Genomic DNA, 23,998 nt, shown 5'->3' with positions numbered 1-23,998 from the left:
GAGTGAGCTCTGAGCCTAAGCCATTTGGCACCGTAAGTTTGGATAAACAGCTGCAAATTCTAATGCTAATTTAGTCTGCAACTGACTGACTGGCAAATCGTCTTTGGACCTTTTGTCAATAGTAAATGTTTCAAAATGTCTAATCATAATTCTGAAAGGTGCCTAATGCCTCTCTCAAAGTACAGATTGTTTCCTTTTTCATATCTTTTCTATAGCAACAGGGACTGAGAAGGGAGGTTTCTCTATCTTGTACAAAGAATCCCCATGCCTTGGTTCAAATGAGAGTGTAGCTGCTTTCACAGAGGGACCTAGAGATAGTGTATCCAGAACTGCTTGGGGCGAGGCCCTGTCTCTTGGCCAGCTGGGTCACCGTGGCTTCCAGGGTGTTGCTGGTGGCTCTGCTGGGAACTGTGAGCTCGAGGGAGCCAGGCCTCCCTAACCCCCATGGGACCCTTGAAGATTCATTTTAATATAAGAAACGGAGAAACAAAGCCCTCTTGTAAAATTCCCTTGTGCTTTCAAGAAACTAAATACCACTTCTAAGAGGTGATATTTGAAGTTCACAAAAATAACTGTCCTGCAGTTGGCAGGCAGAATAATTAGAATACACGAGTTTGAGTTCTAAAATGTAGCTATGACATCTTACACTGTAGGATGAGGACTCTGCCTCCATTTTATCTGTGGTCAGATGAAATGCAGAGGTTGAAGCTTTGTGCTCATGAACTTCTACACTGAGAATTTTAGAAGTAGATGCCAATTTAGAGATCATGTAGTTCAGTTTCTTAAAGATGAGGAAAGATGTGTGTGTTACCAACAACTTTTGAGTCACAGAGCTTGTTAGTGGTGGAGCCAAAATCAGACCTCTAGACCCAGACTTTAGTCACATGTAATCCAAAGTAACTTCCAGCCTTCCTAGATTTCATTCCCCGCTTAATAAACACAAAGAACCATTAATTCTAACATCGATAGTAGGCATGATCACTGCCATAGCTACATGGTGGTTAACTCTAGAGGTTAACAGAAACGGGTAAATTAAGTGGGCCATTCCCAGGAATGCCAAGTTGCTTCTGGATTAAGAAAACATATTGATCGTGTTCAGTAGGTTGTGTTCCTTGTGGTTCCTGTCAGGCCTTTGCATCCCCATAACAAAAAAAAGTTTCTTGTTTTACTCTTGCTGACTTATCTGTCCTATAGTCTCTTGCAGTACATCAATCAAAGGAAGAAGTTTAGAAGACGCTGGGTGGGAGCTCTTGCCTCTGTATCTATTCCCAGTGAGTATTTCTATATTACCTCTTTTTTCTTTTTTTAAATAAAATTTATCTTGGGCTGCGTTGGGTCTTAGTTGCAGCGCATGGGCTTCTCATTGCGGTGGCTTCTCTTGTTGCAGAGCACGGGCTCTAGGCATGCGGGCTTCAGTAGTTGTGGCACAAGGGCTCAGTAGTTGTGGCTTGTGGGCTCTAGAGCGCAGGCTCAGTAGTTGTGGTGCACGGGCTTAGTTGCTCTGCAGCATGTGGGATCTTCCTGGACCAGGGCTCCAACCTGTGTCCCCTGCATTGGCAGGCGGATTCTTAACCACTGCACCACCAGGGAAGTCCCTCTGTATTACCTCTTGATAGGAAAACTGAGGGACTATGGGTTAAATAATTGCCAGACTTAGCAAACAAAGATACAAGATACCCAGCTAAATTTGAATTTCAGATAAACAACAAACACCTATTTAGGATAAGTATATGCTATGCAGTATTTGAGATATACTAAAAAAAAAAAAATCATTATCTGAAGTTCAGATGTAACTGTCCATCCTTTATTTAATCTGGCAGCCAGTGACAGGTGTTGTAGAGAAGTATATAAAACATTGAGATCCTGTTGCAAAGGGAGTTGGTGTCTCTGTCAGGAGTGAGAGTTAGACCAGTTTCTGTGCTGTGCATTGTCAGTAGCTGCCACATTCAATGCTGAATTGCTGGGACAGCAGGCTGTTTAGATTACTAATCAAGAAAGAGGCTATAGGTGGTTTCTGCTTGTCTCTTCATTCTTACGGATTTAAAAAAGAAATTCAGTGCACTATCTCACACAGAGTAATTAGTGCTCAGGATATCATTGGTTGATTTCAAATGTCAAGGGTCAATTATAACTGAAGAGAGAGGCCTAAAGAATGACAGTCTTCTGGATTTATAAAAATGGAATGTTGGAAGTGGGGCTTATTCCTTTTGGTCCAGTGCACAGAAGAGATGAAGGGACTGAATGGTTGTTTACAGGAGAAAAGGTCTGAAATGGACTGATTTTTTAGGCTTATTCCCATATGTTCCTTGTAACCTACTTATTGAAAGAAGCTAGGTTTTCTATTATAAAAAAAATTATTTAAAGAAAAAAAAATTTTTTTGGGGGGGGTAGTTAATTTTACAGTGGGAATAGGAAAATGGATGTGAGAGCCGTTAATAATTCATTCCTCTTCCCTTTCCTAGTTCATTTTATCTATGGGCCACTGGATCCAGTGAATCCCTATCCAGAGTTTTTGGAGCTGTACAGGTGAGTCTCCCTCAGGGGTCTTTGTTTTCTTAGTACCTCATCCTGTGACAGTGGTGAACAGGATTGCCTGTTGAGGGCTGTTGCTCTAGCCTCTGTCTCCGACCTCACTGGCTGTTCATCTAGGAAACACATAATAGAGGATGAAATGGGGACTCTTACTCTCACATAATGTAAAGATCAAGAAATTCAGTTATACATTCTCTTGGTTTATACAGTCTGTTTTCACTATCATAGTTACTACATGTTCCGAGATGTACAGGTAAGAAACAGCTATCACGTGAGCCAAGGAATGGAAGTGGATATATTTTAAGAAACGTTTGCTTTAGTCTGATTGTAAAGCCAACTCATTGGCCTCAGCTGAGGAGACTGCAGGGGGAGAATGAACTGTGGGAAAGTGCCTTCGCAGGTTGTTCTTCTCTCTAGGTATTTATTTGGAAGGTGTCGGAATATGAGAGCTTGATTATGTCACATAAAAATGTTCCATACCTTCACATGGCCTAGTAGAAACAGCCCAGTAGTAAACAGCTTACATTTAATTTTAAACAAAAATACCCTCTCTCATCTCCTCAGGTTAAGCAAGGTCTTTTGTTATCTTTACTTGGACAGTGAATTGCTGAATGGCCCACTTCTCCAAGGAGCTGGAAGTCATCCCACTCTGACATGTGTTGTATATGTGTTATATTTTCATGTTGTTGTCTGTTGGAATATGAGCATTTAAAAACTAGTCTGTATACATCATAAATGGAATTGGCAAGTTTATCTGCCTAAGATAGATATAATTCCAAAGTAGAAGGTGAATAAGCTCTCTCTTGGTTCCTTCCAGTGTGGTATGTCCACAGGGGCGTTTACTAGGGCTGCCCACTGGCTTACATCCCTCCCCCTCCCTCCAGCCTCAAGTTCACCTACATGCTGTTCTCTTCCACTAGGAAAACGCTGCCGCGGTCCACAGTGTCGATTCTGGATGACCACATTAGCCACTATCCACAGCTAGAGGATCCCATGGGCTTCTTGAATGCATATATGGGCTTCATCAACTCCTTCTGAGCTGGAAAGAGTAGCTTCCCTGTATTACCTCCCCTATTCCCTTATCTGTTGTGTATTCCACTTAGCAAGAAACGCCCAAAAGAGGTCCTGGCCACCAAACACTATTCTCTCACAAAAGTCCACCTGACTCACACTGGTGAACAGCATATAGTAAAAAGCCAGCAGAAGCTCTAAGGGTGACCTAATAGTCCACCTCCCATTCCTTTGACATCTGATCAAGTGTATGGACTTGCCTTTGTGTTATTAGGAAATTCTGATGGGCACTACTACTCACTGATGCAGAAAGATAGGCAGACATTCTTTCTTTTGCATAAAAGCCTTTGAAACACTTCTATGGACTTCTCTGAAATATTTAGAAATGCTAATTTCTGGCCCTGACTGGAATTATCTAAAGGTGCCACCTTCACCTTGCCTTGAATGGCTTTAATTCTCTAAGTGACACAGATTCAAGTGAGAATGAGTCTCCCTCGTCATAACTTTGGATTTAGTTTCACTAGCTGCTTCTAACTGTAGTCATTTTGTTAGATTTTGGTTTCAATAATGCAGTATTCTAAGTATACTTTAAGACTATGACTTACCTACATGTATTATGTATGTATTTTATAAGGACACTAAACCAGCAGACACTTACTCTAGCAGAGTAGTTTAACCTTATTAAACATGTTTCATTTCTGAGTAAATTGAACTAAAGCCAAGCTATTTATAGAATTTCCTAAAATCACAGAACATTAAGGACAGTAGTCTCTGTGCCAGAGATTTACTGTTATTTGCTGTTAGAACTGGTCTTTCCAGCTAATAACAGTCGGACTCGTCATACCTCAGTGCTTAGAAGCATGTCCCTCCTGAGCCAGAGTGGAGAGGAGGGGATCGTTGTACAGTCCAAGTTACCAGGCTGAATATATACTGATTGCTCAACTTCTCGTTGGCTGTCCCAGAGAGGGTTCCTCATGTAGCTCAGCAATTCCTGTACTTTACAGATGGGAAAGTTCCAGAAACTTTAAGAACAAAGTCTGAAAGTTCTATGAGCAAATGGTGCTGAATACTTTTTTTTTTTAAGCCACAGTTTCATTGTCTTAGTTAAAACAGGATTACTAAGTGGTGATTTTAAATTCCTTTTTTTTTTTATTAGCAACTTCAAGTATAACAACTGGAATAAGTGTTTATTTTCTATTAATAAAAATGAATTTTGACAAAAGTGGACTCTGGCTCCCGCTCCCCCACCACCCCTCTGGGATAAAAGCTTTCCAACATTGCCAGGAGCTTTCAGATACACAGTGAATTAAAGAATTTAATGAAGTTAAGCAGCTGGGGCATAGGATAGTATTTGATTTTCAAGATCACCCAAAGCTGTACTACCATACCAAAGTTGACCAAGTGTAATAAAAAGAAAAAGGAACAAAAACAAAGACATGCACAAGGACAGACATCTGCTTGATCTGCTGGCTCAGGGCCAAACATTTAATTTGCTTTTCTGAAGTCATTCATTTTTGAAAGTATGATTCTGGGAAATTCATGCCAATAGCCTGAAAGCCCACTGACAGTGAAGGGTACATCAACTTCATCTCACCCAGTAAAAACTTATCCAACAGAAGCCAAGATAACATCTACAGGTGTTCCCTCTTTGCTTCTGACAGTCACCTGCATGGTCACCCCATCTGCTAAGGCCAGCCTGGACCTCACCAATAAATCATAGCCACCTCTGTATACACCTGAGAGGAAAAAAGTGAGGAAAACCATGTTAAGAACTCAAAACAAGCTCTGAATAATGAAATTTATCATGCTCTGCCTGCATTTCCTTTCTATTATTTTAGTTTAGCTTTTCTAGAGATTTGTGCTTATGGTGGGAATTGAATCCTACATACAAATTCTAAATAATCTTTTATATTCCCGTAATACCAGGTACATAGAAGGTATTCAATAATATTGATATGGAGTACTTAAGCGGGGGGCACTGGTATCTGCAGAAGAGATTTAAGTGTCTTGGGCCAAATATACATCTTAAAAGAACCATCTAAGAATAGCATGCAAATTAAACAGCTAAAACAAATTATTCATTTTGATGGGGCTTCAAGTTGTAACTCATATAATGGGATAATGGGACAGTAGCAGGGCATGAGATGCCCGTGCACATCCCTTCCTATCAAATTCTGCAACAAAATGAAGGAGAAATCTGGTGAAAGTTTCTTACCTGCCAGATAGAGGGAATGGGAATTCTTGTTCTCAGGTACTTTGTCTGACCTCTCACATGGCTGCATGCCCAGAAATGTGATGATGTTGTTGACAGCTTCTGTGTTGAGAAGATTGATGCAACCGTATGAGAAAAGGTCAGCGTAGGGATCTGCCTCTGCACTAGTTTGTGCTGGGAGGTGGGGGTGCACGGGGTTGGCGGTGGTGTGTGGAGGGAGGCTACTGGACTGGAAATGGGTTGACTCTGTTAGATGATGAAGACAGCATTCTGGCGTTTTAAAGTGAAATAGTTTACGGAGTTTTTAAAGAAAAGGGAGTCCTTTTGGAATAACAGATATGCCTATTAGGTGTTAGACTGCTATCAGGCAATATACTGATAGCAAAATTGTTCTCACCTTCAAGAGTTTTGGTAGAACTGAGGGCAAAGGTCTCCTCTTTCTCAAAGGTGTCGCCTACCTCTTCCCAGGCAGCAGCAAAGTTAGGCTTCATTACCTTCTGAATGTGGTCAGACACAGTCACTTCAAGATCTTCTAGCTAGTGGGTTAACAAACAGGGGTCAGAAAATGAGTCCTCTCAGTTCAGTAAAAGGTGGAAGAGACTAGTTCATTTGGTTTTATCATCCTGTGTTATAGCCTTTGCAGGAGCCTAGGAAAAACTCTATACCAAGCTAGTTTGAAGTTCTGTAGTCTGGATAAGTCTAACAAGGTAGGCCCTAGCAAAGGAAAGCAAGAAAACAGGTCATCTGGCTAGAGCCATATTCAGATCAACGTCTGTAGCCCTGGCGTAGGTACAAAGCAGTCACATTGCCACACGTAACTGCAGAGTTCAAGCCGTACAGGGCCTTCTGAACTTTGCATTCACGAACAGGTAGATATTTCTAAAACTTCTCCCTGCATTCTGTGAAGGCTTATCAGTCCATGATGTGGCTACATTATAAGCAAACTAAAAGCTGCTGAACAACAACAAAAAACCCCTACCCCCAATACTTTAAATAAAACTGATCTCAATGAAAATCATGTAATTATTTTCATCTCTTAATTATCCCTATTATAAAAACATTAAAAAGGGTGAGTTTTGCTTTAATCAGTAATGAAGTGGTAAATCCTAATTCTCTTTGGCATGATGCACTCCCACGACAGAAGAGGATTAGCCCAGGTCCTCCTCAGCTGTGATGTGTTTGAGAAGAATACAGTCCCATAAGTTCATGTCAGATGAAAATGTTCTCTCCAGACAGAAGTCACTCAGTGAGTGGTGCAAGGGGTCAAAGTGCGTCTCAGGGGAGACTCACCACGTACTCATCATCATACCCCTCCTCAGCTGGAACCCCCGTGTCAGGGTCGCAGTCCCGGACAGTGAATTTCATGGTGCAGCTGAAGGTACCTGCAGCTGGAGGAGAGAGAGCAGGCAAGCCTGTGTCAATGGGCAGCACAAGCACACGGTTTCCATCAGTAACTTAGGAAGAACCATCTGCCCTTGGCTCTGTGTTCTGAATTATCAAGTGACACATATGTAGGCTGTTTTCTAGGGTCGTAGTTCTCAAAAGAAGCCGGTAGGCTGGACTTAAAAATCTATCCCCTGCTGCGAGTTAGAATAGTACAGAAAAGACAACATGGGCAAAACTCTGTTTTTATATCCAGATAAGGAAAGCAGAGGGTGTATAGCTCAGTGGTAGAGCATCTGACTACAGATCAGGAAAGCAGCAGGGGAGACACTTTTTAAGGGGCTTTTTGCCATGCCTGTCAAAACGTTAAGAACCACTACTTTAGGAGCTGACAAACAAAGCATAAAATATGGATGGTACAAAAGCACACAGATCATTAAATTAATACTAAGTATATCACAGTCTCGATATCTTTACAGATATTATATCTGTAGATTGTGGACCAACAGTGGGTTCAGAGATCACCAGAATGAACTTGCTTTATGTCAACTTTCAACCTTTAGTGAGTAGGTCAGTAATGAAGTTCTAATATTGGTGAAGTCAGTGTCATACAATGGAAAAGCAAGTGGGCAATTATATGTTTTGAGATACTCAGTGGAAGAAATGAAGGAAAATGAAGTCTTCATGAAGAAGATAGGATTTTCTGAACTGTCTGAAGGAGGGGATTTATTAATCATGGATGAAGAAAAGGCACATAAGGGTCTAGTCCATGGTCTGGAAAAGGCTTATAGGTTTAAAAAATTTCATGTGTGTGTGTGTGTGTGTATATATATATATATATATATATATATATATATATATATATATATATATATATATGAAACTGTGGAGTTAGAAAGTTACTTGGGGGATAGGCAAGGACAGGAAAGAATAGACTCAGATGTAAAGACCGTATATGACAGGTTGGGTAGTGAGACTTTCATTTGTTCAGTTTTAACTTTAAACTCCCTCCATCCAAAAATGTAGAAAATGTCAATACATTTATAATGTAAAGGTGTAAATGAATATGCCAGATACTTAGATAAAAAGACGACTAAGACATGACCTTTTTCCCCACAGCTGATTGTCTAGGAGTTGAATAACAGTGTGTGTGAGAGATCTACCTATATATACCTGTGACATTACAATTTAGTACCATAGGTTCTTTAATATAAGTTTTAATAGAGTGCTATGTGGGAGTGCAGGATTAACAGCCTGGGAAAATCATAAAAAATTTGAAAGGATGTACAGTTTAATTGGATCTCAAAAGACGCAAAAGAGCTTTGGCAAGCAGAGGACGGTACACGAACTAAAGGAAAGAGGCTAGAAAGGCAGTGGTGTAATTGGAAGCAGTAAGAGAGAGGCTAATACATAGGTGCTGAGAAGAGAATTTGTTTAGGAACAAATTTGAAATACCTTATATTTCAAAGGAAGGAGACTAGATATTTTCCAGCAGGCTCTAGTGAGCTGAGGCAGTCAAGAGATTGAAATGTTAGAGGTAATTAAAGCCACTGGTAGGAATCCTATGAATAGGCCTGAATTCAGAGAGCAAATGAATTCACTCTAGCATACCGAAAACAGATGATGGGAATGGATTGCCCCATATAGGAAAGAGTGTACCTATCAAAACTACAGAATGTATTTCAGTGCAATAGGGAGTTGATGAAAGAAGGATCTTGTTTAAATTAAGGTAGGATTTTCTGCAGGAGGAAGGGGGAAGAAGAAGAAAGAAAGTGGAAATTAACACAAACCTAGAATGTGTCAGTTGAGGTATTTAAAAAAAGAAAAAATGAAAGGAGAGAATGGGATTACGGTATGAACAAAGGTCATGATCAAATAAAAATGGAGAGGCAGGACAGATGTTGAGTAATAGAAGATTATATGAACCCCAGGTTGGTTCATGGAGGCTACTGGCAAATGAGGAAGAGGAATAAGGAGAGACAGTCAGGAATAACGGTAGATCACAGACTGGGCTAACTGGTTGAATTTTATGTATAAGTAAAGACAGAAGACACTTTATATATAAGTAAGTGATAAGGAAGCATTAATAGAGATAATGTTTCTGAAACTTGTGGCAAATTTTCAATTAAATGGTTTGGTTAATACAGTGAGAGGTTACACGGAATCTAAGGTGAACTCCATTAAAAGCCACTGGTAGCAATCGCTCAGTGTTGTGACAGAGGATGACTAACACTGGGTGATGAGGAGAAGGGGGTGAGAGAGAGCCTTTCCGTGCCAAGAGAACAATACTAAGTCCACTGCCATAACAAAGATGAGCGCTTCATGAATGAAGCAAGGCAGATAACCAAGGGAATAAGAGGAATGCCCTGAAGGTCTACATTAAGACTGTTCCCAGAAATGAGGCTTGTCTGAGAACTGACTGAAAATGGGAGATAACTACTGAGGAAACTTGTAGGAAAAAAAATTACCAAAACACAGAATTAGAGAAAAGAGAAAAGATGGATGCTGGAAGCTAAGAAAGGAGCGAGCCGTGTGAATTAGGCCGGGACGCAGAACATGCAGTGTGGCAAATGGCAGAGTGGGAGATTTGGTGGGAGCTGTCAGGCCTCAACCACTAGAGGGAAGACTATGACTAAATAAGTGGGGTTATGAGGAGATTCCAGAAAGCTGTGTTGGAATAATAGTTACAGAAAATGATGTGGTCAGCGGGGCGTAAGATAAGAGGGCAGGAGGGATGGACCTGAAACACAGGTTACCTGCAGCAATCCCCACAGGTCTGGACCAAACTGAGAAGGAAGGGCTGCGTGGAGTGTGCCGGGAATCAAGGCAGATGAAGGAAAGCAAGTTGAGCAGTGAGTGCCAAAAACGAGGAGGACGTGCCTACCAGGAAAACGCTACACATGTGGCAGAAGGGGTGCTGAAGATAAGGTTTTTCTCTAGGACAAATATGGGGAAAAAGGAAGAAAGGTACAGAAAAGCAAGATTAAAGTTGCCCTCAGAAAGAAAGGAGACGCTAAGGAATGACAGACATCAGCTGGAAGGATAAGTCAGCATTCCTGGGCCAAAAGTCATAATGGAATAAAGAAAGAAAAGAGAGACTGGAGGCAGAGAAATGGAAATATTGTATAGTGGAGAGCACAGAAAGCAGAGCAGGTGTGTAATAAAGACCTCAAATGGGGAATCCTGTCAGAGCTCAAAATGGTCTAACTGGACACATTTTGGATGTAAAGACCATATAGCAATGAGAAGTATACAGAAAGTGTGAGGAGCAAGGACTTGAGTAGGAGGCAGGAGTAGATTAGCTCTTGAAGCACCAATTTGGAGGGAAACTGTTAAAGGACTTGGGTGACAGGAAGTTTTATAAGGAAGCTGCTTACAATGAATGCAGATAAAAACCCACTGCTGCCAACTTTAGAGAGAGTAGGTTTGACTTAACAGAGGGTGTGAATAGGTAGTTTGGCCAGAGGATAGAGTATTGTTGGAGAATGGGTGAAGATTCTGAGGGAAATACACCTCAAGAGAAGTACTTTGCCTCCATTCCTTCTGTAGACAGATGGTAAATGAAAGGGTGATGGATAGCTAAGATATCATAGATTATTGCAGTGCACCATTAAAACTGGTTGCTCTTAGAAGTTACCCTACCATGGCTAAAAGTGACAGACATTTCCTAGGGATATTTGTATGAAAATATCATGGAGAGAGGGGAGAAGACGGAGGCTAGAAGCATAAAAACAGAAGATGGAAGGTTTAAGCTGGGGTGCCGAATATAAGGTGAGTAGGGAAGGGCATTAAACAGGGCCAGAAGGAGGAACACTGGAAAAGGGCAGAGCTGCGTATTAAGTAGAGAGATGGGAGCTAAGCTAGATTACAGCCAAAGAGGAGAGAGGATGTGGAGAGGAAGTGGCTAATAAGAGCTGGTGTCAGTGAGGGAGTGCCTCACTAACAGAATCTGGGAATCTTTTCTCAAATGATATTTGAAGCAACAAGTATGACCAATAGAGTGACATATTAAAGAGTCTAAATGGGATGGATCCAAGCCATGGCCAGTGGCAAGAATCCTATGAAGGTCCGTACTGAACTGAGAATGCAAATGTATTCAGAACAGTGTGCAGGAAACAAGATGAAAGAAGAGACTTCTCAATCTATGAGAAATGATATAAAGATGGTAGCTGAAAAAACAAGTGACTGTAGGTAATATAGGTGTTTCTCTAGGTTCAATCAAGGAAAAGAGTGGAAGAGCTGCAGAAGAGATGGGGTCATTTGAAGATTGGCAGGTACTGACAGGAGGGATATGGTACCATACTTGTACTAAAGATCATGATTAAATAAGAAAGAAGAGAGAGACTGGAAACTACATAAGGGAAGAACTATATGAAGAGTAGTTGAGAACAGGTGGAGTGGCATGGGCAGATACGATGAGGAACACAGTTTTCCAGAATGAGAACTCTTGTAAGATCTTATAATGGGTCTATCTGGTCAAATGATGGGTCTTAACGCCAGACTTTGAAAAGCAGTATATACAATGGGAGAACAGGGCCCAAAAAGTAATGGGAAGTTTTGGTGGGAAGTTTTAGCTAGGAGGATTGGAAGGAGATGGATTAAGATGAACTCTGATATAAAGACAGGCCAGCAACCTTAAAGACACCAGGATAAATCTCTGAGCACTGGTCTATAGCATGGATGGCTAATACTGAGAGCTGAGTGGCTAGCGATCATGCCCAACTCAAAAGTAAAACTTCATTTGTTATTTTCATGTACAGATGGTAGATGAAATTATGCTGTATGTAATTAAGACGTGGGAGGGCAGACCACCAAAGGGAGATACAAATGAATATCTTGCAAATGCCACATTAAAGTTATCCTTAGAATTTACTCTGTCGTGTGAAGATTTTCTGAAAGTGGAGAGACAGCTCCTGGGGAGAGAACCTGGCTAGGGAGTGCTGTTTGGGAGGAGACTGAATCCACTTGAATGAAACAGAGATGGTAGCTAAAAAAAAGAAGAGAAGCTGAAGATAAGGCAGCATATTTCTTTAGGGCCAGATAGGTAGCAAGGGAAAAGGAATGGGAGAACAACATTACAGGTGCCCCCAGATTAAAAGAATGCCATTTGAAGAATGACAGGTATTGACTGGAGGGAGAGGATCCCATACTTGGGCCAAAAGACACAGAAGGAGGGGCGGAGGGTAAAGCTAAGAGGAGCACTGTATAGACTAGAGAACGATTCTGAGCAGGTGGGTGGTAATAAGAAAAACCACAGGACCATAACGATTCCCAGAATGGGGAAGCCTGTAGTGTGAGAATGGGCCTGAGTGGTATGTTGGGTATAAGCCAGACTGCAATGACTAGTCTATATAATGGGAGAGAAATAGAGGCCTGAAAAGGAGTGATAGTCAGGAGTAGACTTGTTCTTGATGCCTTTGTGGGAAATTTTTAATTAAAGGGCTTGGTTGGGGGAAAGTTTAGAGCAGTGCTTCTTAAGATGTGTTCTATCAGCACTGCCTAGGAATATGTAATTCTTCGCCCCACTAGACCTACTGAATCAGAAATTTGGGGTGTGGGGCTCAGCAGTTTGTATTTTAACAAACTGAAGTTTGAGAGCCACTGCTTTAGACAAAGGCAGATTAAGAGTAATCCCGATTAAAAAATCTTTGCTAGCAAGCTGCCATATTAGGATTAGCTGAAAATTAGAGAAGCAACTGAGGAGACTTGTAAGAAAGGATAGTAGACAAGGAGAGAACGGCGACTAAAAAAGGGAAAAGGGCCATGTGAATTAGACTCGGGTGGGGAACTTGCAGGAGAGTAACATGGCCAATGGGTAAGGGCATTAAAGAGTGCCAGAGTGAGAAATCCTGGCACATGGGCGAGTAGGAACTTTAATAGAGTGATTTTATGTTAATCTAGATTGCAGCCACTCAAAGAGAGAGAGGAAGGAGGGAATGTGGCTAAATAAGAATTGAGGTTATGAAGGGGAGCCACTCAGGAAGCTGTGTGGAAGAGAGAGGCTGCGTGGCCGGAACTGTATAATCCAGTACAGAGTCTGAACAGTGACTGCTGAATATGAGGTGTTCGTTTATCTAGAAGAGATTACTGAATCTATGGGAATGATATGTACATACACAGTCTCTGAATGAAAGAGGGATGCTGAATATAAGGTACAGTTTTTAATAAGGCAAAACAAAGAAAAAGGAGTAAAACAGCAAAGTAAAAATTGCTGCCAGCCAGATGAGAAGGTATCACTTAATACTGACATAGAAATTGTCACTGATACCACCTGGAGGCACAGGCACCACAGCTGGGCCAAAGACCACGATGGAAAGGAAGAAGACAGGTTAGAAGCTATCTAAGGGAAAGGCTTATCTAAAGAGTAGAAAATTGGTTTTGAGTGAGGCACAGAGTGGGGATCAGGAGAGGAGGAAACCTCAAAAAGAATATGCATTCATCACTATGAAAGGTTATATGGGGGAATTCTCCAAAGGGAAATTGGAAAGAATGTCCCATAAGAGGGACATTAAAGATATACTCAGAAGTTAAGGAAATATATTAGAATTTGCAGTAAGTGAGAGAAGCACCTGAGGAGACTTGTATGAAAAAATAGCAAAGAAGGAAAGAGCAAAAGATGGAGGTTGGAAACTAAATAAGCAGAAAGTGTGTGTGAATTAGGCTAGCGTGCAGAACATGCAGTGTAGAAAAATAAATATGGAAGGACACTGAAGAGGTCTAAATGGGAAGATTAGGAAATGGGAATTGGAATTTTGTCAGAGTTGTGTATGAATGAGAGAAAGTGAGGTTAAAATGTAGCAAAGTAAGAATTGGAGTTTAAAGTTTTGCTGTCCAGGATGCTTTTTTGGAAAAATACTAGACGCAATGGGTGTGGTCAATAGAGTGAAAGGTCAGAAACAGGCCAAGTGGGATGGACATAAAACGCAGGCCAGTGGCAGGAATCCTATGAAGTTTATGCTAAACCGAGAATACAAACAAATGCAGTAAAGAGTGTAGGACACAAAGGGAAGACAGCAGGGCTGGAGCAGTGAGTGTCCAACATTAGGGGAGTATCTAGCCCAAAGGGACAGCTGAATCTGTAAGAATGATGTGAATGTAGGTGGAAGCTGAAAGGAGGGGCACAGAAGACAAGGCAGCATGTTTCTCTAGGGCAAAATAAGGATCAGGAGGAAAGCAATGGAAGAGCAAAGTGAAGCTTCCCACAGATGTGAACGGATGATTTAAGAATGGTATCTATTGACTGGTGGTAGTTATGGTAACCATATTTAGACCAAGATTGTGATGGAATAAAAAGGAAAAGAGAGTTTGTTAACTGAATAAAGGACTATTATACGAACTAGAGAAGACTTAAGAGTAATGGAATAGCAGCAATACAGATCAGGTGTGTACTAAAGAGACTCAGAATGGAGATTTCCTTAAATGTTCAAATTGGATGGGAAGGCCCAATGGTAATGAGTGGTGTATCTAACAGAGTTTCAAGGACCTGGATAAAAATGGGAATTATAGAGTAGACTAGCTCTTAATGCTGTGGGTAAAATTTTTTAATTAAAAGCTTGGTTAATAATAAGGTTTAAGGCAGTTTTATTAAGATGAATTCTCCTAAAAAGACATTGTTAGTAATCTTAAAACACATCAGGATTGACCAGTTAGGGAGCATGGGCCAGTGGTTTGTCTATAGAGAAGACTATTTGTATTTCTTGAGGAGTAGTTGGGAATCATTAGGGAGGTAAACCTCACTAGAAAACTACTGTACCCTTTGCTATGATATAGGATAGTAGCTGAAATGGATAGTTAAGATATGGTAGAGCATAACAGAATAAGAAAGAAGAGGAGGTTTTCATCTAAATAATGGGAGCATTGCATGCATTAGAGTAGGGTTCTCAGTAGTCAGAGTAGCAAAAAGGCAAATAAGATGTGAATTGAAGAGACTTGGAATGGAGAAATCTGTCAGATCTCAGAAAGGGTCTAACTGGTTAAAAATGTTTGGTGTTAGTTAAAGATGACAATGAGTGGTGTATATAACTAGAGAGAAGTAAAGGCCTGCATATGAAAGAATAGGAGTTAGAAAGTAGACTAGCACTTAAAGTCTTGCTGGGAAAAAAAATTTTTTTAAGAATGAATATATATATATATATCCCTCAGAGAGCATTACATATTATTTATGGATATATGAATATTTATGAAAAGTATAAAATATATATGAGGATAAGTATTTAAGTATTTAGTGATTTTCTCTTAGAAGGGAAAGAGGTAAATGGTTCTTAAGTGGTACAAAGGAAGTCTCAATTATATGTGCACTGTTCTATTTCTTTAAAAAAAATCTCAACCAAATATAGCATAAAGTTAAGATATAAAGAAGTGGGGTAGTAAGTATATGAATTTTGGGGGAACAGAACATTTTAATTAAAGGGCTTGGTTGATAAGAATGGTTAGAGGGGGAAGTTAGGATGAACCTTGATGAAAAGGCATCGATAGCAACCTGAAAGACGCTGGTTTGACCAACTAGAGAGTGTAGATGGGTCGTTTATCTGGTCAAAGGATGAACTGCATTTGGTAAGAAGTGAGTAGAAGTGCGCCTCAAGAGTGCACCTCAAGAGAAGACTAATGTACCCCTCACTATGATTACAGATGGAAGCCCAAAATATTATAGATGTTCATATATATGACAGAGCAAATAGTCAAAGGAACTCAGGAAGAGCTTGTTGAAGTATGATGTTAAAGTGCTCAGAAATTAAAGTATCATGTTAGGACTGGCTGTGAGAGAAACTGCTGAGATGTATTTTTAAAAAGAGAGAGAGAAAAAAATGGAGGCTGAAATCTAAGTAAGGAGAGGGAGTGTAGGATATAGGCTGTGGTGCAGAGCATGCAGTTTAGCAAAATGTTAAACAAGGAAGGGCATTAAAGAGGGCCAGGATGAGGAGCACAGAGAGATCAGAATTAAAAGTTCAGTGAAGGATTGTATGGTAAGCCAGATATCAACCAGCTAAGGAAAGAGGTGAGAATACCGCCAAATAAGAACTGCAGTATGATGTGTTGCTGCCCAGAAAGCTTTGTTGGAAAAAGACTTGAAGCAATCAGTGTAGTCAATAGAATGAGAGGTTAGAGAGCAATTAAATGTGATTGGACTTAAAATGGGCCAGAGCAGAAATCCTGGGAAAATCCAGACTCAATGGAGGGTGGAAACAGATTTCAGTATAGAGTGCAGGAAACAAGGAAGATGGATGAAGGTTGAATTGTGAGTGCTGAATATTAAAAGTGTACATATCCAGAAAAGATGATTAGATTCACTGGAATGATATAGCTGAAAGAAGAAGGAATGTTGGAGGAAATGTAGGGAGTTTGCAGCAAAAGGAGAAAGGGGAAAAGGAGAAAACGGATAGGAAGAGCAATGTTCAAGTTCCTTGCAGATGGAAAGACATTACTTGAATAGTCATACTGATGGGAGAAATGGGTTTTGCTCCATACTAAGGCCAAAGGTCATGACAGAATAAAAAGAAAATAGGAGAGGATGGCAAGTAAGTAAAGGGACATTGTGTGAATTAGACAGTAGTTCTGAGTAGATGGAATGGCAACAAGACAGATCAGTTATGAATGAAAGAAACACAGAACCTTCAGGTCCCTGAACTGCGAATATAGAATGAAAGAGGATCCGGGCCCTGAAAAAGAGCAGGACTTGGGTAGGCTGGCTCTTGAAGTCTTCGTGGGAAATTTATGACTGAAGTGATCGCTTGTTAAGAAAGGTTAGAAAGAGATGGATTAAGATAAACCTTGACAAGAAGGCATTGGTGGAAACCTTAAAGACATCACCACTGATTGACCTTTTAGAAGGTGTGGATTGGATACTTTTTCTAGTAGAGCAAATGAATGCTATTGGTTGAGGAGTGGTTGCGGATCATGATGAGGCAATCTCAAGAGAATAACAGTGCATTTATTGATATATTATAGAATCTGTGGGTGAAAGATAAGGAGAATGTTTAAGATCTGGTAGGGCAAATAGTCAAAAGGAGTTATGGAAGACCTGCCTGTAAGTGTGATGTTAGTTTGCCGAGAAGTTAAGGAGTCACGTTAGGACTGGCTGAAAGTGAAAGAAATAACTGCAAAGACTCGTATAAAAAAAAGAGGAAAGAGGAAGGGAGAGAAGATGCTGGTTAGAGAAGGGATGTATGAATTAGGCTGGGTTTGTAATATGCAAGGCGCAAAATGGCAAATGTTACTGAGACCAGAATGAGGAATGCAGGTATCACCAGCTATCTACTCACATTACCAAAATACTTGTTAACATGAGAAGTTTTTACCTACATATCACCATGTGCTTGGTACAGTGAGTTAGCATTCTTGTGCTAGCAAAAACTTTAGTCTGTTTGGGATAGTATATGTTTGCTGCAGACATGGTTCTTTTATCTATAGGTTTACTTCCTATGCTCAAGGTTTTTAAATGTGTTGTGCATTATTCCTATCATCTTCCCTATAATATGTGTGGAACAACTCCAGCAATTCGCCAATTGGTAAGTAAATGTTTCCCAAGAGTTTCTTATTTATACAATGCATTTTGAAAATGTATATACATTTGTTATTTCTCTTGAGAACCTTTCATTATTCCATGCATTGTAAAAGGAGAATGCAATTACAGTATTATATCATAGTATGGGATCATTTTGTACTACAAACATGTACACTAGTGAATGAATTTTATGTTAAATAATTATGTAGTTCTTTAAAATGGTTTATATTATACGAAATACTTAAAAGTTTTTATAATAGCATTTTTGTGATGGTTGAGAAGATATGTTGGATTTTTTTTTAAAGGAAAATGGTTATCGGCCTTTTCAAATTTGAGATATTGCAATATAACCATTTACTAAGAAAAAGTGCTATTCAGCATATTTTAAAGAAAGGATAATGAAAATTGCTTGTACTTATAAAGCAGTTGAGCCAGGAAGAGAACTGTGTGGTGAGGCATTTATTAAAGGAAGAAAAGGGGGAGATAAAGTGATAACTGGAAATGAGACATAAGAAGGACAGTATGTGGGAAAGTACGTTTGTATAAAAAAGTGTAGTCGGCAGAAAGGTCAGAGATAAATTCAGTGAAGTGGACCTAAAACAACACAAATTGCAGCGGTCCTACCAAGGAATAAATGGAAAACCAAAGCAATTCAGCAAAATATGTAAAAAGAAGAAATACAGAAATGGATTGAGCAATGAATGTAGAACAAAAAGAGGAACCAAAGAGGGAGGTATTAGTGAGCGTATGAGAATGGTACCTACTCAGTATATATAGATGGTTAATAAAAGGTAGAATAGGGAAAAAAGAAGAAGAAAATGGGTGGAAAAGCAAAATTTAACTTTAGATGGGAAAGATCATGTGAGGAATGACATACTGAAAAACAAGGTTTGGCACTATAACTGTATCTGATGGAACAAGGAAGAATATAGGTGATAGAAACCAAGTAAAAAGAGCACTGTATGCATAAGAAAACATTTCAGAGTAACTAGATAAAATATAGGGTAAAACAGTTTCACAATAAGGAGATCTTTATTGAGGGCAGAAATGGACACAGGATTAAAGACAGGCGAAAAGTACTGAAGAAAGTGAAGGCAGATGGAAACAAGGAAACAAGTCAGAAGGCAACTACATGCAGTAGAGTGGAATATTAGAAAAAGGCAAAGTGGAAAAAGAAGTTAAGACATGGATAAAGGGGAATTCAGCTGACGGGGGGAAAGGGTGTCATGGAATGGAACTGAAAACTGCACATCCACATCTAGAAAGGATTTATAACTTCGTAAGTGGTATTGGACGAATTACGGAACAGGGACGGGTTGACTAGGGGGTTAAAATATGGCAGAGAAGAGAAAGAGGAACAAAATAGATACGCAAAACTAGAGTTACACATAGGACTAAAGGATTCCATGAGAAGAAACAAAAATGAGACGAAAATGACCTTATTCAGTAGTAATGGAAATAGAGGAACAACAAAGGAGAGGAAAACTGCATGGATTACAGAAAGACAATGACAAAACTAGAGTCTAGTAAAACCAACACATGATGGGGATAATAGCAAAGAGTGGGTAAAATAAGGTGGTAGAACAGAGAATCTTGCCAAACTTGTTATAGTATATAAACTTAAAACATACAAAGTATTTATGAAAGAGGAGAAAATATTAAATGGGAATGAGAGTGAAATCAGGTTGAAAAGAGGGGGTTAAGGCTATATGTACCTTTTAATAGCTGAGTTCAAGGAAGGTTCAAGTTTTCAACAAGATCTAGAAGAGAGAGAAATTAAAAGTGTCTGGCAATGAGAGCAGAGTAGAGGAATGAGGGATGAGAGGAAAAGGTTAGAGCATGTCCTGCAAAATATTAAATATAGAAAAGAATGAGGGCTGCAATGAGTAGATTTCCAGGGTTCTATTCTAACACAGTGAACACTAAGCACTTTGAAAACAAGTAAAATTAAACAATGGAATGAATGTGGGATGGTTTCGGAAGTTTAAGTAAAAAGAATTAAAGTCACATTCAACAATGATTCTTGACTAAGAGGGAAGACAGACCTAAGAAAATGAAAAGTATAACTATGTAAAGTAGGCTGGAGTTTGGGGTGTGTCAGATGGAAGGGACTGTGTTGGTCCCAAGAAGGGATGGCTGGATCAGTGTCAGAGTGGGGGCAGGGCTGCGATCCTTGAGGAACAAGGGTCAATGGCAACCGATGGGAGGCTAGAAGTGGGCAAGGGGAGAGTGCAGCCCAGGGAGGCACGCTGGGCTTCCACAGCAGTGATTCTTCCCCGGGTGGGGGGGGGTAGATTTCACCCAAGGGGGGCTGTGGGCATGGACCCCAAGGGAGGCCTGTCAGAACATCTGAGGGTGAGCAGTGCTCTGCTCAAAACAAAAACAAAAATCAAAAAAGAAAACACAAAAACATTCCTGAAAGATGAGGCTGATAGGCTGCCTTGGGGGTCACGCATCCTCGGGTGAGAATCACTGGGTGGAAGGGGCAGGGTGGACAGCTGGGCAGAGAGGTGACGCATGAGCAGATGAGCCCGAGTCGGGCAGATGGAGGCATCAGAGTCAAGAGTGTCAGACATGGAGGAAAAGCACCCAGGACCAGGGAGACAGCGAGTAAATGAATGTAGCCAGCAAGGCACCTGGAATGATTGGGGGAGGGGGAGGGGGATTACTGTCAATCAGTTGGGAGTGGATTGCAAGCATGGTGTCCCTGAGCTTAGGACTCTTGAGGAGTAAGGCTGTGGGAGATGGAAGTGGTGACTGAAAGGAAGTTGGGTTGTGTGTATGTGAGCAGAGAGCACCAGAGGGGGGTGTCCACGCAGAAGGAAGGGGCAGATGGGATGGAAGAGGACAGTGCAGGAGAGCGTCTAGGAGAGAGATGACTGCTCGGACGGGGGAGGGAGGGCGGACAGCAGGACCCAGGGCTCTGTGCAGGTCCAGACTGAGGGCGGTGGTGTCGGGAGTGGGTTTGGCAGGTGCGGGGGCAAGAGGGTGGGAAGAAGGTGAGAGTGCTGCGGTGAAAGAAGAAGGTCGGAGAATCAGAGGCCGCAGCCTCCCTGAGAGCTGTGTCAGAAGAGTACGTGACAAGGGGTCTGGATGGAAACCTGAAAGGTTACAGGGAATGATGTCGTGGGGTCGTGCGGCCCGGGAGGCAAGCTCAGCCTGGCTCATGAGCGTGGGTTGGTGGGCGGAGCGTGAGGATTCAGCACAGTGTGCCTGAAGCAGAGACGACTCAACTGAGTTGAGCAGTGGATGGGGGACGGAGAAGGGAGCACAGAGCAGAGGAGACAACTGGATCCAGCTGGAAGGTGCACAGACAGTAGCTGACAGTGTTGCTGTGTGTGCCATAGAGAAGCAAAGCAGGAGAGACCTAGAAACTGGGCCCAGGATTAGGAGGTCAGGTGAGCTGCCTCCAACAACTGAGAGTGTGGTAGAGGAGAGGGCTCCGATGGGCCAGAAGAGTGAGGAACTGCAGGCGATGGCGCCCAGCAGCCAGGGCAGGAGAGGCTTGTTGAGAGGATCAGGGAACACAGTGTACCGAGAGGGATGGCAGAGAGTTAGAAGGAGAGACTGGGTATGGAGAATCTGCCCCCAAAAGTGGGCCAAGGGTGAGAGGAAGCCCTTGCAGGAGGAAGAGCACAGCGCAGGTAAGGCAAGCAAGGAACAGGGAGAGGTGGTATGAGGCCAGAGGAGCATGAGCTGGTAGGGGTAGTGGCCCATTGAAAACGCTAGAGATGGGGCATGGCGAGAAGAAAGGTCACAGAGAAGCACACAGAAGCAATGACCTTCTTCATTCAATGTCGTGGACCCAAAAAGTTAGGGTGTTTAGGGGTGAATTTGGACAGCAGACGGACTTAGTATTAGCACACTGGGGACAAAGAAACTGGCCATCCTGGGAGCGTGAGGGCTAGGGCTAGTCAAGGAAGAGAGTACTGAATCCTTCTCATGACTGACAGTGGTAGGGGAGCTGCTCAGGGGGTGGCAGGGAAGAGAAACAGGGACAAGCATCACAGGAGAAGGGAGAGAACCTTACGAGTGTGTGAGGGGCTCAGGGTGCAAAGGGGAAGGCAGCCTGAAGAGCTATTAATCTGGAGACTTTGGCAGATCTCAGGGTTAAGAGGGGTAGGATGTGTGGTATTGGGACCAGAAGGTAGGTGCAGTGCAGAGGTGAGACCTAACAGCCTGGGCATTTGAAGACCTGGGGCCCTCAGGAACAAATGGGGTCCATCTCCTGAAATGACTGTGGTAAAACTGAGGAAATTGGGCGTCGTTGCACATTAAGAAGAACTCTACAGAGAAACCACTAGTAGGTAACCTCAGAGATTTCGGATGGACTTAGTGGTTGGAGTTCAGAGTGCAGGTAGCAAATGTGCTTAAAATGGCAGGGGAGTGAGGGATAACCAAGGCTGTGTTGTCATTTCCCAACCATCACCGATTCTGAGCTTTTGCTATACCAGGGGCACTGGGAAGGGGGGGTGCAGGCGTAGCATGTGGTGGAGAGACTGCACACATGGAAGGAGGGGGACCTTCAAAAGGAGTGGGGTGTCAGAGGTCTAGTCTGAGAAGACAATGTACGCAGAAAAGGGGCACAGGGGGAGCGAGCAGTGGGTGGGATGGTAGAGGCTTGAGGGGTAAGGGACTCTTGTTTGGGAGACTTAATCCAGGAAACAACAGAGGGGGCAATGCAGAATGGGATGGAGAGAGAGAGGAGGATCTTAAAATCTGTACATGAGGGGATCGTGGCCTAGAGGGAAAGAGGGCAAAGAGTGGATCCAGACCATGTCATTCATCGGGGAGTGGGAGAGCAAGGTGATGGGCAGGGGTGCATTCTGGGGCCTGTGGGAGGAGAGACGAAAGCGGTGGAGGTGATGGAAGGAGAAGAGGGGGGAGTGGGGGCCTGATGTAAAGAACTGTGGGCAGTGGCTCTATTAAAAGGGAACAGAGAAGAGGAAGGAAGGTGAGATGAGGTGAGGATGAGTATAAGAAAGCCTAAAGGGAAGGCAATACTAAACCCAGTGGAAGGACCTGATGAGAGACAGCAGATGGTACCGGAGAGAATGTGGCAGGGCAGGGGAAGAAGGGAGAATAAGCATAAGGGCAGGTCACAGGAGGGAGCACCCCCTACGAAGAAGGGATGACCCAATGCAACTCGATGACAGGCATCAGGGAGCACTGAGATGAGATCATGGGCCCTAGAGAAGAGGCAGACACTTTCCCTGGGCCAGGGAGAGAAAGGGAAGGAACGTATCACGTGAGGAGAGGTCACAGGAAGGCATGTCCAAATGGGGTCTCGATGTGGCACGACAAGAGGGTCACCTACCAGAGACAGACCAGGTGATGGGAGGCATCCAGGGGAGGATGGAGAATGGAGCGCAGCAGAAGGGACCCAGGCTGGACACCAACGGGGGAGCAACGGGCAGAGGGAGGTGGGCAGGTAGGAATCCAGGCAGATCTCAGATGTGCCAACCAGAAGGAACCTCAGAGTTTCAGGGCCAGCCAGTGGGAGCAGAGGCTTGGGGAGGGAGGAGTGGAGGGTGGCAGGCAGGGGGTGGGGAGCAGTGGCCGCTGCTACAGCCTCGAATGTTGTGGCAAGGGTGCAACTCTTCCGCCAGGCTCTTTACTACGGATCCGCTGGGGGCGGGGAGGGACTGGGTTAGGGTGTGGGTTGGCTTTGATGGGGTTGGACGGGAGGGCAGGGTTGGGATTAATGGGGGTGGGGGTGGGGAGCTGGGGGAGGGTCATGAGGCAAGCTCCAGGCATTGAGAATATCATCTACTTTAACTGAACTTCTGGTACTTACACGTCCAGTGTTGGGGTGATGACTTCAGGTTGAGGAGAGGACTGGGAAGACCAGTGAATCCACCCAGAGAGGACAAAGGAGAGTAGCTGCAGGAAGGGAGGGAAAGGTCTGCTTGGCAGGAATCACAGAGGGACAGGAGGACCATGGGAACAAGGCTCTGCGGGGGACGGTGTCGTGGGTCTGAAATGAAGAGAGGTAAAGTAGGGAAAAGAACGATGGCAAGTGCCAAGAAGGACCAGATTTGGACCAATGATATTGTCCCAATGCCTGAGGGTCATAAAGGATGGGGGGGGCAGGAGGGGTGTGTGAAAAGAATAGTGTTTTAATGCAGACTGGGGCTTGGGGCACGTCAGGTGTCAGTGAGTTAATATGGAAGGGAATGTGGTAGTTCCAGGAGGACAGTGCCGGGCCAGTGTCAGAGTGGGGGGCAGGGCTGGGATCCTTGAGGAACAAGGGTCAATGGCAACCGATGGGAGCCTAGAGGCGGGCAAGGGGAGAGTGCAGCCCAGGGAGGCACGCTGGGCTTCCACAGCAGTGATTCTTCCCTGGGTGGAGGGGGGGG

General features: G+C 42.7%; 2 protein-coding genes across 13 annotated transcripts in view; one reads left to right on the top strand and one right to left on the bottom strand.

Moving 5' to 3' along the window:
* Window positions 1–23,998, top strand: part of MEST (mesoderm specific transcript) — a 70,225-nt gene that overhangs the window by 21,808 nt on the left and 24,419 nt on the right. For 5 of the 9 annotated variants that reach the window (XM_059933380.1, XM_059933381.1, XM_059933384.1 and 2 more), the window contains exons 10-12: window positions 1,195–1,271; window positions 2,463–2,526; window positions 3,097–3,440. In XM_059933380.1, the coding sequence (XP_059789363.1) occupies window positions 1,195–1,271; window positions 2,463–2,526; window positions 3,097–3,244 (289 nt within the window). In that variant the 3' untranslated portion in view covers window positions 3,245–3,440. The other 4 variants (XM_059933388.1, XM_059933385.1, XM_059933386.1 and 1 more) reach the window with 4 other exon arrangements.
* The window catches only part of COPG2 (COPI coat complex subunit gamma 2), a 137,686-nt gene continuing 118,357 nt past the window's right edge, over window positions 4,670–23,998 (bottom strand). For all 4 annotated transcript variants that reach the window (XM_059933369.1, XM_059933371.1, XM_059933372.1 and 1 more), the window contains 4 exons: window positions 7,046–7,143; window positions 6,153–6,291; window positions 5,759–5,857; window positions 4,670–5,279 (listed from right to left, as the gene is read on the bottom strand). In XM_059933369.1, coding sequence (XP_059789352.1) covers window positions 5,149–5,279; window positions 5,759–5,857; window positions 6,153–6,291; window positions 7,046–7,143 — 467 coding nt within the window. In that variant the 3' untranslated portion in view covers window positions 4,670–5,148. The remainder of the gene's footprint in view (window positions 5,280–5,758; window positions 5,858–6,152; window positions 6,292–7,045; window positions 7,144–23,998) is intronic.

This window comes from Balaenoptera ricei, chromosome 9 (assembly GCF_028023285.1).
Source record: "Balaenoptera ricei isolate mBalRic1 chromosome 9, mBalRic1.hap2, whole genome shotgun sequence".
In the NCBI taxonomy this organism is placed as follows: Eukaryota; Metazoa; Chordata; class Mammalia; order Artiodactyla; family Balaenopteridae; genus Balaenoptera; species Balaenoptera ricei.
Note: the sequence above shows the minus strand (reverse complement) of the source record. Positions and strands in the feature narration are given on the sequence as shown.